Source organism: Condylura cristata, unplaced genomic scaffold (genome assembly GCF_000260355.1).
Source record: "Condylura cristata isolate star-nosed mole 26May11 unplaced genomic scaffold, ConCri1.0 scaffold00004, whole genome shotgun sequence".
Classification (NCBI taxonomy): domain Eukaryota; kingdom Metazoa; phylum Chordata; class Mammalia; order Eulipotyphla; family Talpidae; genus Condylura; species Condylura cristata.
Genome location: NW_004567105.1, coordinates 32,322,769 through 32,336,891, shown reverse-complemented (window position 1 = coordinate 32,336,891; position 14,123 = coordinate 32,322,769). Strand labels below are relative to the sequence as shown.

Sequence of the window (14,123 nt, the reverse complement as noted above, 5' to 3'; positions counted from 1 at the left end):
AATAAAAGTAACAAAAATTAAAAAAAAATGTCGTTAGGCACTTGGGTAGCTATTTGGGATCTTCTGATTGTTTTGAGTTCAAATGTAATACAGTTCCTTTGCTGGGCCCAGCAGCCCAGGCAGGAAGGCGCAGGGCTTGACTATTCAGAGCTGGGACTGTGGTTCTTCCTGCCCCTCAGACGAAAACAGCTGTAGCTGCTGTGACAAGGCACCAGGTAAATGGCCAAATGGTGCTTTGGTTGCTGGACCCGTTTCCTTAAATTCCCCCTAACGGTGTCAGAGGACCAGTCCAGATTCTCTGTTACAATTCATGCTGCTTTCTGAACATTTACACAGAGCTCCAGAGACTTGAGGGAAGTTTCTCTGTCACATTTCAGGCGTTCAAGTCACATACATACCTCATCTCCATGCATATTTGCCACGTATTTGAACTCCGGAATCCCAATTCTGTGTTCCTTTGGAGACCGCCCCACAACAAGAACCCAGAGGTTTCTGCCTTTACAAGGAAGAAAAAGATAACAAGAAATAAGCTGTCTTTTAAAATGACAAATGAACTACAGGAAAATGAGAATAGGGAACAACGAAGCTTCTCCCTCCTGCATACTTGGAGGTTTCATAAGGACTGGAGTTCATCTCACTAACACCTCCTTAAAATGCTTCCTTTATTGCCAAACCTTTCAACTTAGCACAAATATTTAAATTCATGTTTTTATGTGATTTCCTAAAAGTGGAAGACTAATTGCTAAGGAGGGTAGTTCTCATTTACCCAAATTGTTTATATGCTTTGCTCCTATGCCTAATCATTCATAGGAACAACCTTGCTAACGCACACAATTATGCAAACTTCAAATACAGTGGTGGATGACCAGGAGAGCCTTTAACTCAGTGCCAGAAAAGTGGAAAACACACACACACAAAATGGGACACGTAACACTGAGGGAGGTGGCTTTAAAATAATAGGTCCTAAATCTTGTATTGAAATGCTAGTGTAAGAGCCTCTGGGCCCTGCTGGGTGTGGGTGAGTCCTGCCCAAGAAACTGGGGACACCATCCATCCTTCCAGCATCTCGGGAAAAGTCTCTAAGTGCTAGTGTGGCCATAGGTGGGCAGAGACTAAAGATCAATGAGGATTTGCTCTGTGCAGAGAATACAGTTGGTCTCTGGCTTACAATCTTTTGGGTAGTCCTGTGGCAGACACTAAGATGCAGGGTTTTTTTGTGGTTATTAAAGATTTATATTATTTATGCATCCAAGAACTGGTATATAGGCCAGAAGTGTGCATGTTTTTTTTGTGGGGGAGGGTTGTAGGGGTGAGAGGATTCACCAGAGACAGAGTGGGGAGCAGACCAGGCAGGTCTATGGAAATACACTGCTGAGGGGAGCCGTGGGCAAGACTGGAGAGGTCTGTTGTGACATGTGGGTCAGCTCCCTGGCCGGGGATCCTGCTGCCGTGGCTGCCTATAGTGCTGAGCCTTAACTCCCTGCTGCCACCAGGGAGGCCCTAAGATGGAGTTTTAATGCAAGTTGACATAAGAGAAAATGAATCTTGACAGAAGAGAAAATGAATCTTCAGAAGAGATTAAACTCCAGATGACCAGACTGTGAACTCCGGAACTAAGACTTGAATCCTGGCCTATATGTCCATAGTCCAGTGTCCCTATCACTAACAAAGACTGACCCTTCCTCAGGAGGCCTGGTTTTCTGAGCAATTAAATGAAGGAATACCTCTGAACTTTAAAATAATATTTTTTTAAAAAATAACAGTTTATTTTTACATCATTTTGTGCCTTTTTCCATCTCAGTTGTAATCCCCGTGGGCTTCCCATTACCAAATCACCCGTGTGCCATCACCATAGTCCAGTGGATTTCCCTCCCTCCACTCCACCTCCATAAAATGTCTCTGGTACATAGCTGTTCATTATTATTTTTATAAAATAATATCTTTTAATAAAACACTTTAAAACTAGAGATTGGGCTATTTATATTTAATACACACAAAGTTCAGTTACCTGTGACATCAAAACCTCATGTGGGGAGACTCCCTGGTGGTGCTAGAGGTTAAGTCTCAGTACTATGAAGCTACCCGCAGCCAGTGCAGCACGATTTTGATCCCTGACCAGGGAGCTGACCCACATGGCACAGCAGACCTCTCCTATCTCACCTGTTGCTCCCTTCAGCAGTGGGTTTCAGTCAATCTGCCTGTTCTGCTCCCCACTCATCTCTGTTGAATCCTCTTACCCCCCATACCTCTGGAATATACGCCCAATTCTTGTATGCCTAAATAAAATAAATTTTTAAAAAAGTATATTAGAAGTGGTTTGTTCCTGGGAAGATGATTATATAATATTAAATTAAGCAAAACAACATTAAATGTGGATTTCCTTAGTTAAAAATCATACACATAAAAAAGACTAGTGACAGGGCCTCATTGGTAGCGTCATGGGGCACAGCCCTACAAAGCTAGCTGCAGCTGCTTTGACACCCATGGCTGGGGGGCTGACCGACATGGCGTGGCAGACCTCTCCAGGCCCGCCTGCTGCTCCCCTCAGCAGTGTGTTTCAGTCAATCTGCCTGTTCTGCTCCCCACTCTGTCTCTGGTACCTGTACCCTCTGGCCTGTACCTCATTTCTTATATGCACAAATAAATAAATCTTAAACAAACAAACAAACAAAAAACAACCCTTCATATGGGGTTCAAGAGCCCACAGAAGGAATTTAACAGGAGCTAGTAGCTTGATACTGAGCTGGCTTCTGTAGAATTTCCCCTCTAGGTCTTTAAATCCGGCATCCCACAGGCTGAGGAACACTTAATAGTTATGAAGAAAGCGGGGTGAAACTGATACCTGATTTGCATTTCACCATTTAGTCCTACTTTATTATAATACTAGAGTTACTTTTGTCATGTTAGAATGACATGTTAAACTTAGTAACTGAATTCTTAGAAAAAACCCAAAAAATGCAGTTGATCAGATTCAATGCTACCTGTTCAGGGCAAAATCCTCATTCCTTCATTTACATATCTGTGCACTAACTCATCAATGAATAGTTTGTCAAATGATCCTTTATTGAAATATTTCCTCTTTTAGCTATTAACCAGCTGGACATTCCACCTCTACACTATTGAGGTCGTGTATGAAGTTGGGAGGGTGGAGGCCACCCTTCAACATGGCAGCCACTGAGAAACGGTCTTAAACCTCTTGAACACCCGGGTGCCAGAGAGTTCTCTCCTTCACTGCTGGCGAACTCTGGGGCTGCGCTGCTCCACTGTGCTCATGTTTCCCTGCTGCTCTCTGACTCTTGGCAGTTTCTTGAAGTTTCTGTGCTAAGGCAGAAGGTAGCACCTTGATCTGGGCCTGTTTTTTCCTGAAAAGTCTTTCTCACTGTCAACCCCAGACCATTCTAATCATGGGTTGCCTTGGTGATGTGCAACTTACTATCGAGCTCACTGCTCACTCCTGACCAGCCCATTCTGCAATCCAGGCAAGTCCTTCAGCGTCTCTGCTACCTGCAGCTGGAGGGGGTCAAGGTGCTGGAGCTGGCCCAGGGGTTGTGCCCTGCACCCCTGAACCTGCATGTCCTGGGATGGCTGGTAGGGGAACCACTGCTGTCTTTGGGAGTCAGATCCAGATTGCCAATCTGGGGGTTAGGGCAGACTGGTACTGACTTCCACATAGCTTCCCCTCTTTGATTTCATTGGGGTTGAACTTAGATGATATGGTGGAGACAGCTGGTGTCAGATGAGCCCTGACTTGAAGCAACTAAGGAAAAGTCACCTTGTTTTCCTCTGAGCCAACAGTCAAAACCACATCGATTTATTCAGTGCTACTACATAAGGGCATTTAATTAGGTGATCAGACTGCATGGACAAGTCTCACCGCCTATGCCTAGGGAGCTACTGATCTACTGCAGGACAGCAACATACAAAATAACTACACTAGAGTGTGGCCTATGAGCACAGAAATGTGTGTAAGTCACTGTTGTGGACACAGAATCGAAGAAATGGTTAACTTTTTCCAAAGAGGGGATCAGGAAAGCTTTACAGATGTAGGATGTAGGGGGTTTCTAACTTACTTCTAAATAGAGTTGTGAGAGATGATAGAAGTTACCAGGTGGACAAGCACAATTCATCCAGTGATCTCCACCAGAACCACCTCATTAACTAGAAGCTTCCATTCCTAATTCTCAGGTTATCTGGAGCTTCTGTTCTTCAAAGTTCATATTTTCTGAAGCAAGTGAGGTTAGTCTATCTAAAAGGTTCAGATAGATTTTGCTCAATAAGCCCAGAATAGCCTCTTGTCCGGTGGGTAGAAGAACTAGGGATCCCACAAGCCCTTGTGAGCCTGGGAGCTATATTACCAATTCTTAAAGACTGCAGATTGTTTTGCTTTGAGAGTAGTAAGGGTTCAGAAGCCCAGGGTAAGCCTCTGTTCTTACCTAGGTCTTTTTTCTTGCCTAAGTCTTTTAGCCCTACTTAGTTGAAGAAGATCCTTATGTACTAATTGAAATAATCACTGCTCTCCCTTTCATGACTTAGAAGAAAATAGTTGGGAGTCTCACTCAGTTGTAGGTATAACAGCAAATGTGTCCACTCTGAGAACCTCATCTCTACTTTCAGAGCAAGGACAAGGTCACCTCACTCTTACTGGTCACATGAAGTCTCCCCTTTTCTGTTCTTGACACCCCAGGTCTCAAAACACAAAGACTTCTGGTTGCTCTTTAGAATTAACAATCAAATTTTCCATACATATGTTATGATGTTTTTCCTTTGCTCAGCAGTCTGACTGGTTACTCATTTAGTCCAAAAATAACCCATAGGGGTGTGGGGTGATTTCTTTTGTGCTCTGATACAAAGGACTTTCTCTGAGTTATTAAATCTGGTTCTTTTCAAACTGGGGGCCCTTCAGAACAAACTGTAGGGCAAATCGATATCCTGCCCCAGAGAGCTGCATGTGGTCAGTGCAAGTGGCAGTGGGTGGTGAGCAGGCAGGCCCTGGCTCAGGGCTGTAGGAAGGGGCGCAGGGCCCCTGGGCCAGTGTGGCCCTCTCCAGCTGCAGGCAGTAGAGAGGCCTGTGGATTTGGTGCCTGGATCGCAGAATGGGCTGATCAGGTGTGAGCTGGTTAGTAAATGGTCCAATCAGTGATAGGATTGGTCTAATCAGACTTGGAGGGGGTGGTGTGGAAATCCCTGAAAGGAGATGTAAGGTAGGGCAGGCACTAGTTAGATGCTCAGACTGTCACCCTCAGGCTCATTCTGTTCCTGAGGTGGCCTCTGTTCCTGGGCCCTGAAGAAAAAGAAGCATCAGCAGCCAACCTCTGCAGGAAGAAGAGAAGCCAAAGAGCTTCCAGAGGCCAGGCCTCCATGCTGGTCGCCAGCCTGCCTCCGACACTGCTTGAAAGGCCCTGGTGTCTCAAAGAGTTGTTCATTCTTGGGTGGGCCAACAACTTGTCAAGAGCTGTGAACAGGGTGTTTCTGACACTGCCACCTCCTGGTGACCTGTGTTGTCCAGCACTGCTGATGGGTGAACGTCATTCTATCAGGGTCACCTCTGAGAGCGGTTAATCACCTGGCCCTGCCTCACTTGCTGACTGGTCCAGCGTCCAGTGCTGTCCTTCCTGACTTCAGACTGGTGCTGTGGGCTGCAAGGTGGATCTGAGCGGCCCCACCTGTGAGCACATCCAGTAACGGTGAGTTGGATCCCGGCCTGCATGCCACAGGCCTTTGTTTAGGAGTTCTGGTCACTGTGGACACAACCTGGGGTGCCTGGCACTTGTGGCCTTGAGAACTTTGTTTCCCATTTGTTCGTAAAAAAAAAAATGGCATTTTTCCCTGAGCCTGAGTGGTCTTACAACTGTGCCTGGGTGAAGAACTCACGGTCAGTGACCCGTCCTCTACCTGGCCATTGTCCTTTTGACAATATAGCCCCCCGTGACACTTTCAGTAGCCTGATGGCCAAATCAAAGGTAATTTAAACAAGATTTTTTTCTACGAAGGTTGCAAAGGCTACCTTTGTTTCCAAAAGTGCCGGCTAATGCCGCTGTGTGCCATAGAGTTCTCAAATATTCAGCCTTTCTCTTCACTACAAACTAAACTAAACTTGGGTTCCAAGTATTTCGGAATGTTCAGGATCCACTTGGGGTTTGACCCAAGCCCCAAATGTAACATGCGTCATCAACTGGGTTTGCTTGGGGGATCAGGAAAAGTTCACAACTAGAAAGGATCACAAAGATCCAAAAACAGGCAAGCAGACAATGCATGCTGCAAGGTGCTGCAGGGATTGAGAAGGGGGAGAAGCTTGGAAAAACAAAGCATTGTCTCAGTGGGTGCGGGTGGAGGAGTGGTTCCAACATCAGAATCACCTGGGTCCTTATAAAACGCCAATTCCTGAACCCCCACCTCCATAGCCCAAATCAGACTCTAGGGAAAAGTCCAAAGCCTGCATTTAACAAGCTCCCTGGGTGACCTGAGGCTCACTGCAGTTTGAAAATTGCTAGGACTGAAGCCGTGAGCCTCCAGACATACTTGGGAAGCAGCTGATCTTTATGTAAACCCATCTCACTTTACATGTAATCATGAGCATGTTTCTATGTTAACACATGTAGTTATTTTTAAGTGGACACTTAAAATGGATATTATCATGGTGCATTTATATAATACTCTACCGCCAACAACTTTTGTATAAATTACACCTTGTACACTAAAATTAAGTATAATTTCTATGGGTTTACAACTTAAAAATATTTTACCACGTGAAAGAAATAGGAATGCAAACTTATAAAACTACAAAAGAGTTGCCAAAGTTGTAAAGAACTGTAAAACAAAAGGTCACAGAAGAAAAAAGCTATATGGTGTGTAAGTCCTTAAATAATGGCTGAATCTCTGCAACATTGAGAACAACTCCCTGTCAGTGACCAGGAGCTAATGATAGGGTGCTAAAACTGAGTATGTTTTTCATGTTTCCATCTTTCCACTTTTTTTTCCCCCAAGATCAAATCCTAAATGCACATGCTGGGCCAAGCTAACAGCTTCAAGTTAATGACCTTAACAATGCTCCTGTGTGGTAGGGATATCCACAAGTTGTGGCTGTGGAAACTGCGCCATGGTTCAACCCAGGTGTGCCAAAATGTGTGCTCTTTTGAACACCAGGCTGCTCCAGCTCTCTCAAAGTACTTGATAGGCCAGAGCCAGCCCAGTTCTGGGGGAAGTTCCCAGCTGGCTCTATCAGCCTCCTATTATTTGGCTTCCACCTGGCCTAAGATCTAGGCTGCTACCTGACTGGGGCCTCCGAGTCAGGGCCAGACACCTGTGTCAGGCTGCCCTGTGGGGGGCCTGCATACAGGGTGTTGAGTAACAAGGCCCTCAGGCTCAGTGCCTTGAGCTTCAGTGGGGTACACCCAGAGAGCAGCAGAGACTCTGGGGTGGCCTGGTCTCTATCTCCCCCTTTCTTTTTTTTTTTTTTATGATTTATTTATTTGTGCATACAGAACTGGGATACAGGCCAGAGGTGCAGGGGTGGTGAGAGGATTCACCAGAGACAGAGGGGGGAGCAAAACAGGCAGATCTACTGAAACACTGTGCTGAGGGAAGCAGTGGGCAGTTCAGGAGAGGTCTGCTGGGCCATGTGGGTCAGCTGGGGCCAGGGGTTGGAACTCTCACTGAATGCTGCCCTTTAAACCCCTGCGCCACCAGGGAGGGCCTCATCTTTTTTTTAATAGCTGAATAATATTCCATGTGTTCCCATGAGGCTTAACTGACATTTCCTGCTCAGTGAGCCAAACTTGTCTATGAATAAAGGAAACTGTCAAGAAGGGGCTCAGGGGACCAGCAAGGAATCTGGTGTCCCAGAGGTCCTTCTGCTACTGTGCTACCAGCAAGTGCTGGCTTTGCCTGGAAGCAATAATGGCACTGGGCTACTTGTGCCTGAGGGCAAGTCTAAAATCTACTAAGGACTCTGCTTTGTGACCTAGTTTAAAATAGGGGTGTTGGGGGACAGAGAATAGGAAGCATCTGTGTCCTACTTCTTGGTAGATTTTAACTTTTTTAAAAAAAAATGGTTTATGCACACAGAAATGGAGTACAGGCCAGAAGTGCAGGGGCAGTGAGAGGATTCACCAGAGACAGAGGGGGAGCAGAACAGGCAGATGGGGAAGTACACTGATGAGGAGAGCAGCAGGTGAGGCAGGAGAGGTCTGCGTGCCATGTGGGTCACCTCCAGGGCGGAGATCAAGTGAGCACTGAAGCGGCCACAGCTTGGCTTAGCTTTGCAGTGCAGCGCTCCAGTCTGCGGCTCCACAGGGAGGGCCCGTTTTTAACTCTTACCTCTTGCTGCACTGGCGTTTCCACTGCTCAGAGATCTTGGAATGTGGGGGTCATATGTGCTGAGAATGTGAGCCTGATCCAGAGAAGGCAGGGGGACTCCGTGCTCATCACCAGAGCAGGGGTGAAGCGGTGTGTCTAGGATCTGAGAACCATTCCACCTGCAGCTTTTCCACTGGTCACCAGCAGTAGACCCCAATGGCCACTTTTACACCCAGCATCCATGGCTTCTTGGATATACTAATGGACCCAACCTGCACTTGGAGGCCTCAGGCAGCTGAGTGTGTCAAACCTACTGAACACCAGGGGCTGAGGGACTGTGATGGGGGGGAGGGGGTGGGACTAGCTGTCACCTAGGATTTTTGTCACCTGCACTTTTGTCAGTCTTCACGGGTGTCTTGTCATCCTACTCCCTCCCCTCCCCACTGCCTGGAGGTCATTCTCTAAACCTGTGTCATTTGCCTGCACACATTTTTCACTCTTTGAGGTTATAAATGTAATTGCTTACTTGCATAATACCTGCCTCAACTAGAGTAACACACAAGAGCACTATCTGTTGTCTTCATTTTGTTTGCTTTGCCTGTTTGGTTCAGTACGGTGCGTAGTAAGTGCTCAAGAAATATCTGCTGCAGCATTTGTGAAGTCTTTGGTCCATCTCCAGGACTATGGCCTTCTGGTCAGTACTGGCACATCAGCTCCATATATTCCTTTTGCATCACTGGATTACCTACCTTTCCAAATCCTAAGTATACCACAAAACCTCTCTCTAATGAAGCTCTCCATATTTGCTCATCCTGATTTCTCCCTCTTTAAAGTACATCTTTATTTAAAAAAAAGATTTATTTGTGCACACAAGAGCTGGGGTACAGTCCAGAGGTGCAGGAGGTGAGGGAATTCACCAGAGACAGTGTGGGGAGCAGAAGAGGCAGAGCTACACACTGCTGAGGGGAGCAGCGGGTGAGACAGGTCTGCTACACCATATCTTTAAAATGACATCTCAGCCTTTGCCACTGAAAATCTAGTCAATTACATCTATAAAACAAACATTCTGCCTCTCAGTTGTTTTCTTAAACAACGTTGTCGGCATTGTGTCATCTGCCATACTCCTCATTATGTCCACCATGTGAGTCATGGTCATCCTCCAGAACTTAGGTTCCTAGCAAAGGTCTCTGTACTCTTGGTCACAGCTTCAGTGCCCTATGGGTCTCAGATATGTGACTTGCTGTGGCCAATGAAATGTGGGTAAAAAATGACATGTCACTTTGAGAAAGAAGTTTTACAAGCCAATGCATGGGTGTCTCCTCTTTTCCCTTTATCACAACATAGAGCAGCCTCTATTAAAACATTGACTGTCAGCTTAGGATATGGAAGGAAGACACTAAGGAAAAGTCACACCTTACTGACATTGCACATGTAACATGAGATAAGTCTACTTTGTTGCTATAAACATTGAGATTTGAGGGTTTCTTCAATAGCTAAGTTTAGCTGATACCATCTAATATACCCTCTCTAAGTAATTCACCACCACTTGGCTTTCCCTCATTTGAATATTCATTTTTTAAAGATTTATGTATATATGCAAGAGGTGGGGTACAGGCCAGAGGTGTGGGAGGATTCACCAGAGACAGAAAGAGAAGCAGAACAGGTTTTTGACTGAAAAACACTGCTGAGGGGAGCAGCGGGCTGTAACATTTGGGTCAGAGATTGAACTCCTGCTGCAGTGGCTGTGGATAGCTTCTTAGTGCTGAGACTTAGCCCCTTAAGTCACCAGGGAGGCCTGAATATTCATTATTCTTATTGTTGACATTAATGTTTTTTTTAGACAAGGATTCCCAGAATTCTAAGATTGACAGAAATAAATCAAAAGAGGGGAGTTTAGAGACACTGCCTTAAAACTACTCCTTTAGCACAAATTATGTCCCTGTTAACAATATTCTATGTATATCTTCTCAATTCAAATTATCAACTGTTGAACATGCTGTGCAGTTATATTTTTTGTTTTAAAGATTTATTTATGCATACAGTACTGGGGTACAGGTCAGAGGTGCAGGGGCAGTGAGAGGCTTCACCAGAAACAAAGTGGGGAGCAGAACAGGCAGGTGGAGGAAGTACACTGCAGAGGGGAGCAGCGGGGGGGTCAGGAGAGGTCTGCCGCGCCATGTGGGTCACCTCCCTGGCTGGGGATCAAACCTGTGCTTAAGTTTCACAATGCTGCACCCTCACCCATTGCACCACCAGGTAGGGCCCCGTGCAGTTATGTTTTTTATAACACAAGAAGCTGCCATGCACACTCACAATATCTACTGATTGATATGGCCAGTGAACACTACTAAAAAGTACCGCACTTTTTTTTTTTAAGATTTATTTATTCATATAGAACTGGGGTACAGGCCAGAGATGCGGAGGGTGAGAGGATTCACCAGAGACAGAGTGGGGAGCAGAACAGGCAGAGCGACGAAGTACACTGCTGAGGGGAGCAGCGGGCGGGTCAGGAGAGGTCTGCCTCGCCATGTGGATCTCCACCGGGGCAGGCGGGAATCGAACTCATACAGAAGTGGCTTAAGCTTCCCAGTGCAGTGCCCTAACCCGCTGCGCCACCAGGGAGGGCCAGTACCGCACTTTTAAAAAGTAATATATTAAGACAACAATGGCAAAGCCAATCTCAGGGAATTTTCCCCAGGTAGCCTCGTCATATTTGCCTACACTATTGGATAATGTTTGTATGTGGACAGATAACATTCAAGAGCTAACATAAAACTTTGAATTCTAATTGGACAAAGTTGAAGATGAGAGCGATGGACAGCAGAAGGCCCTATATACTTTTCTCATGGTAGTGGGGAAATCTCCAGCAAGGGGCGCAAAGGACAGCCTGTGGAGGTGTGCTGAAACAGCTGTAAACAGAAGGCTAGTCCAGGAACCTGCTGGAACAGACGTTCGCATGACATGAGGAAGCAGGAACTGGCCAGCTGAGACTGGCCAAAGCAGGCATGAGACCAGGCAGAGGGTGGGAGCACGGTGGCAGGCACCCATGGCCATGATGGCCGTAGCGCAGCTTCCAAGGGGGCCGGGCTCGTGTGTGCGGTTGGGATGGACTTAACAAAGTCAGGCCCATCTTCCCTGTGGAAACTGCCATCCCATATAAAGACTGAATTCGTTTTTCTCATTCATTGGAAAGAATAGGTATCAAATGCCTCTCCTGAGCCTGGTATTTATTCAGCTGAAATAAATATAAATCAGTAACTGATTACACTGCCCTAAAACACCACTCACTTTCCATTTCTGACATCGCTTTGATCACTTGAAAACAGGAAGACAAAGTCATAGCCATTGGTGAACTTTCCATTATCTGAGAGTAGTGTGTGGTTAATCAAATATGAGTCAGATCACTTGACTCCATTGCCTTTCCTAGAATGTCTTCGGATGGCATCACGACAGAGTTCATCCAAGGACTGTGCCCTGGCTGGCTTGAAACCTTCTCCCATAATCCCTTACCCAGGAAGTAGCCATTCTTAAACGTGTGTAATATGGGTAGGAACCAACCTCAAGCCTCAGCACCTTTAATGCATGCTCTTTCTTTGTAGGTATATTCGGGCTACTTAGTTCACCTGGTCAAAGTGGTCCAATCCCACTTTCCCTGTCAAGGCTCCACTAAAAGTCGTTCTCCATCCAACTCCCTCTTCCCTTTCCTCCCTTGGTGCCATCCCTGACCAGCCTGAATTAGTCTGTCCATTACCTTTGTAACCACTCTGAACTGAAAGCCTCAGTTTTCCTGAAGGAAAGGACTGTATCTCTATCTTGTACTACATGCCTGGTGTCTTATGTAGTGCTACAGAGGATGTCTGATAAAAATGACTGCTTGGGGACCTTCCTGGTGGCACATTAGGTTAAAGCACAGCACTAGGAAGCTATCATAGCCACTGCAGCACCGAGTTCAAACCCCGGCCGGTGAGCTGAACCACATGGCGCAGCAGACCTCTTCTGACCAGCCCGCTGTTTCTATCAGCAGTGTACTTTGTCAACCTGCCTGTTCTGCTTCCCATTCTGTCTCTGGTGACCCACCCACTGCTCCCCTCAGCAGTGTACTTCCTTGATCTGCCTGTCTGCTCCCCGCTCTGTCTCTGGTGAATCCTCTCACTCTCACCTCTGGCCTATACCCCAATTCTGTATGTATAAATAAATCTTTTTTAAAAAAATGACTGCCCAATATGTGGAGGACTGTATAAATGGACAAAACTGAGGGGGTTTTGTTACCCCTCCTCTAGAAATTGGAGTTGTTTTCCAATATGGATGGAAAAGGGCAGCTGGTCTCAAAGCACCACCTGTGCTATAAGGACTCAAAGGACTCACTTTCCCAGATTAGTGCCAGAGTAGTGCCAGAATACACTCCTGGAGTGTATTCACACAAGAGGATGCTAAATACAGGTTTTGAATTGGATTTTTTTTTTTTTTTTACTTTGGAAGGTGGTATTTCACGGGCTTACCCCTTTGTCCCCGTGACATTGTTTCGAAGTGACACCAGAGAAATATATATGTTAGGCTCCATTTCATTTCTTCCTGAACAGGTGATGGGGGGAGTTTGAGAATATCAGTTTCCAAATAAGGGAGTCTTGGGTGTGTTCAGGGACACTTTTTCAATTGTAAAAAGGAAAGGAAAAATATGAAGATGAGTTGGAATAAAATTTTTCCTTCATGCTTGATTTCAAGACTTCTTCTAAAGAAGGGGGGAAACTTGTCTCAATTACTAGCCATTGCCCAAGACAAGATGGTAACAGTGTCTTCTGCCGCCTTCTTGCAATTCTATTCTCACTATTCCTACTAATGCCATTCCTGAGTGAAAGGCTGATGAATTAGTTCCCCTTGCTCTAAAGTTTTTAACTGTTAAGTGATACATTATAAAATTATAGAAATTAATAAATTAAGTTTTAAACATTGACCATAACTTTAATGTCCCAGCTGAAATCATTTCCCCATGTCCCCTTCTAGTCATTTTTTTTTTCCCACAGAGAAGACAGAAAACTTGTTTTTAAGTCCCCAAAGTAAAAGCCCCTTAAGGCCCCATACTATAAAAAGATGAGAACTTCCATTTTTTGGTCTTGGGGTGGGGGGAGAGAGATGTCACAGATAATCAGATCATCTCCTTGAAGAGAATAGTTCAGCAATAATAGACAACTTGACTATTAAAGTACAATTTGGTACATAAAGGTGTATTTTTTTGTTACATTAAAAGATGCGATGATTTCAGCAAGCACAATACATCTGTTCTATGTGAGGTTTCTCCTTTATGGTTGCTCAGGGGCATTCTTACTCGGTACTGACATTTTGATTCTTTCTTCCCTGTTGGCTTTTTTACTAAGAGTTCTGTAGGTGTCACACAGGTATAATTTATGATGAGGTCCTCTGAGCCTACCCCACTCTCCCCCCCAAAAAAAGTTTATTGGAAGCCTGTTTATCCTCACTGCTTCTTTACTGTTACCATAAGAAATCATCTTTCAGTGTCAGGAAGTAATGGCAATTAACAGTAGTTTCCCCACAAACTACTTTGGAGAATGAAGACACTGCTGATCATCCTGATCCATGAGTTTGTGTCTTAAAAGGCTTTCATTGTGAAGTGAAGCAAACCAGAACCTAAACTGAGGAGGCTGACCTCCTGTTAACAGAAGAAGCCAACATGAGGTTCCTTCAAGAACTAAACTTGGCCCTCCTTGGTGGCGCAGCGGGTTAAAGCACAGCGCTAAGAAGCTAAAGCCACTTCACATTGAGTTCGATTCCCGCCTGCCACGGAGGTGACCACATGATGTGGCAGACCTCTC

The 14,123-nt window shown here is 45.5% G+C and overlaps 1 protein-coding gene across 1 annotated transcript in view; it reads right to left on the bottom strand.

Moving 5' to 3' along the window:
• CPM (carboxypeptidase M) overlaps positions 1-14,123 on the bottom strand; it is a 60,198-nt gene that overhangs the window by 23,817 nt on the left and 22,258 nt on the right. Inside the window, exon 2 of the mRNA XM_004675906.2 lies at positions 399-496. Within this exon, the coding sequence (XP_004675963.1) occupies positions 399-496 (98 nt within the window). The remainder of the gene's footprint in view (positions 1-398; positions 497-14,123) is intronic.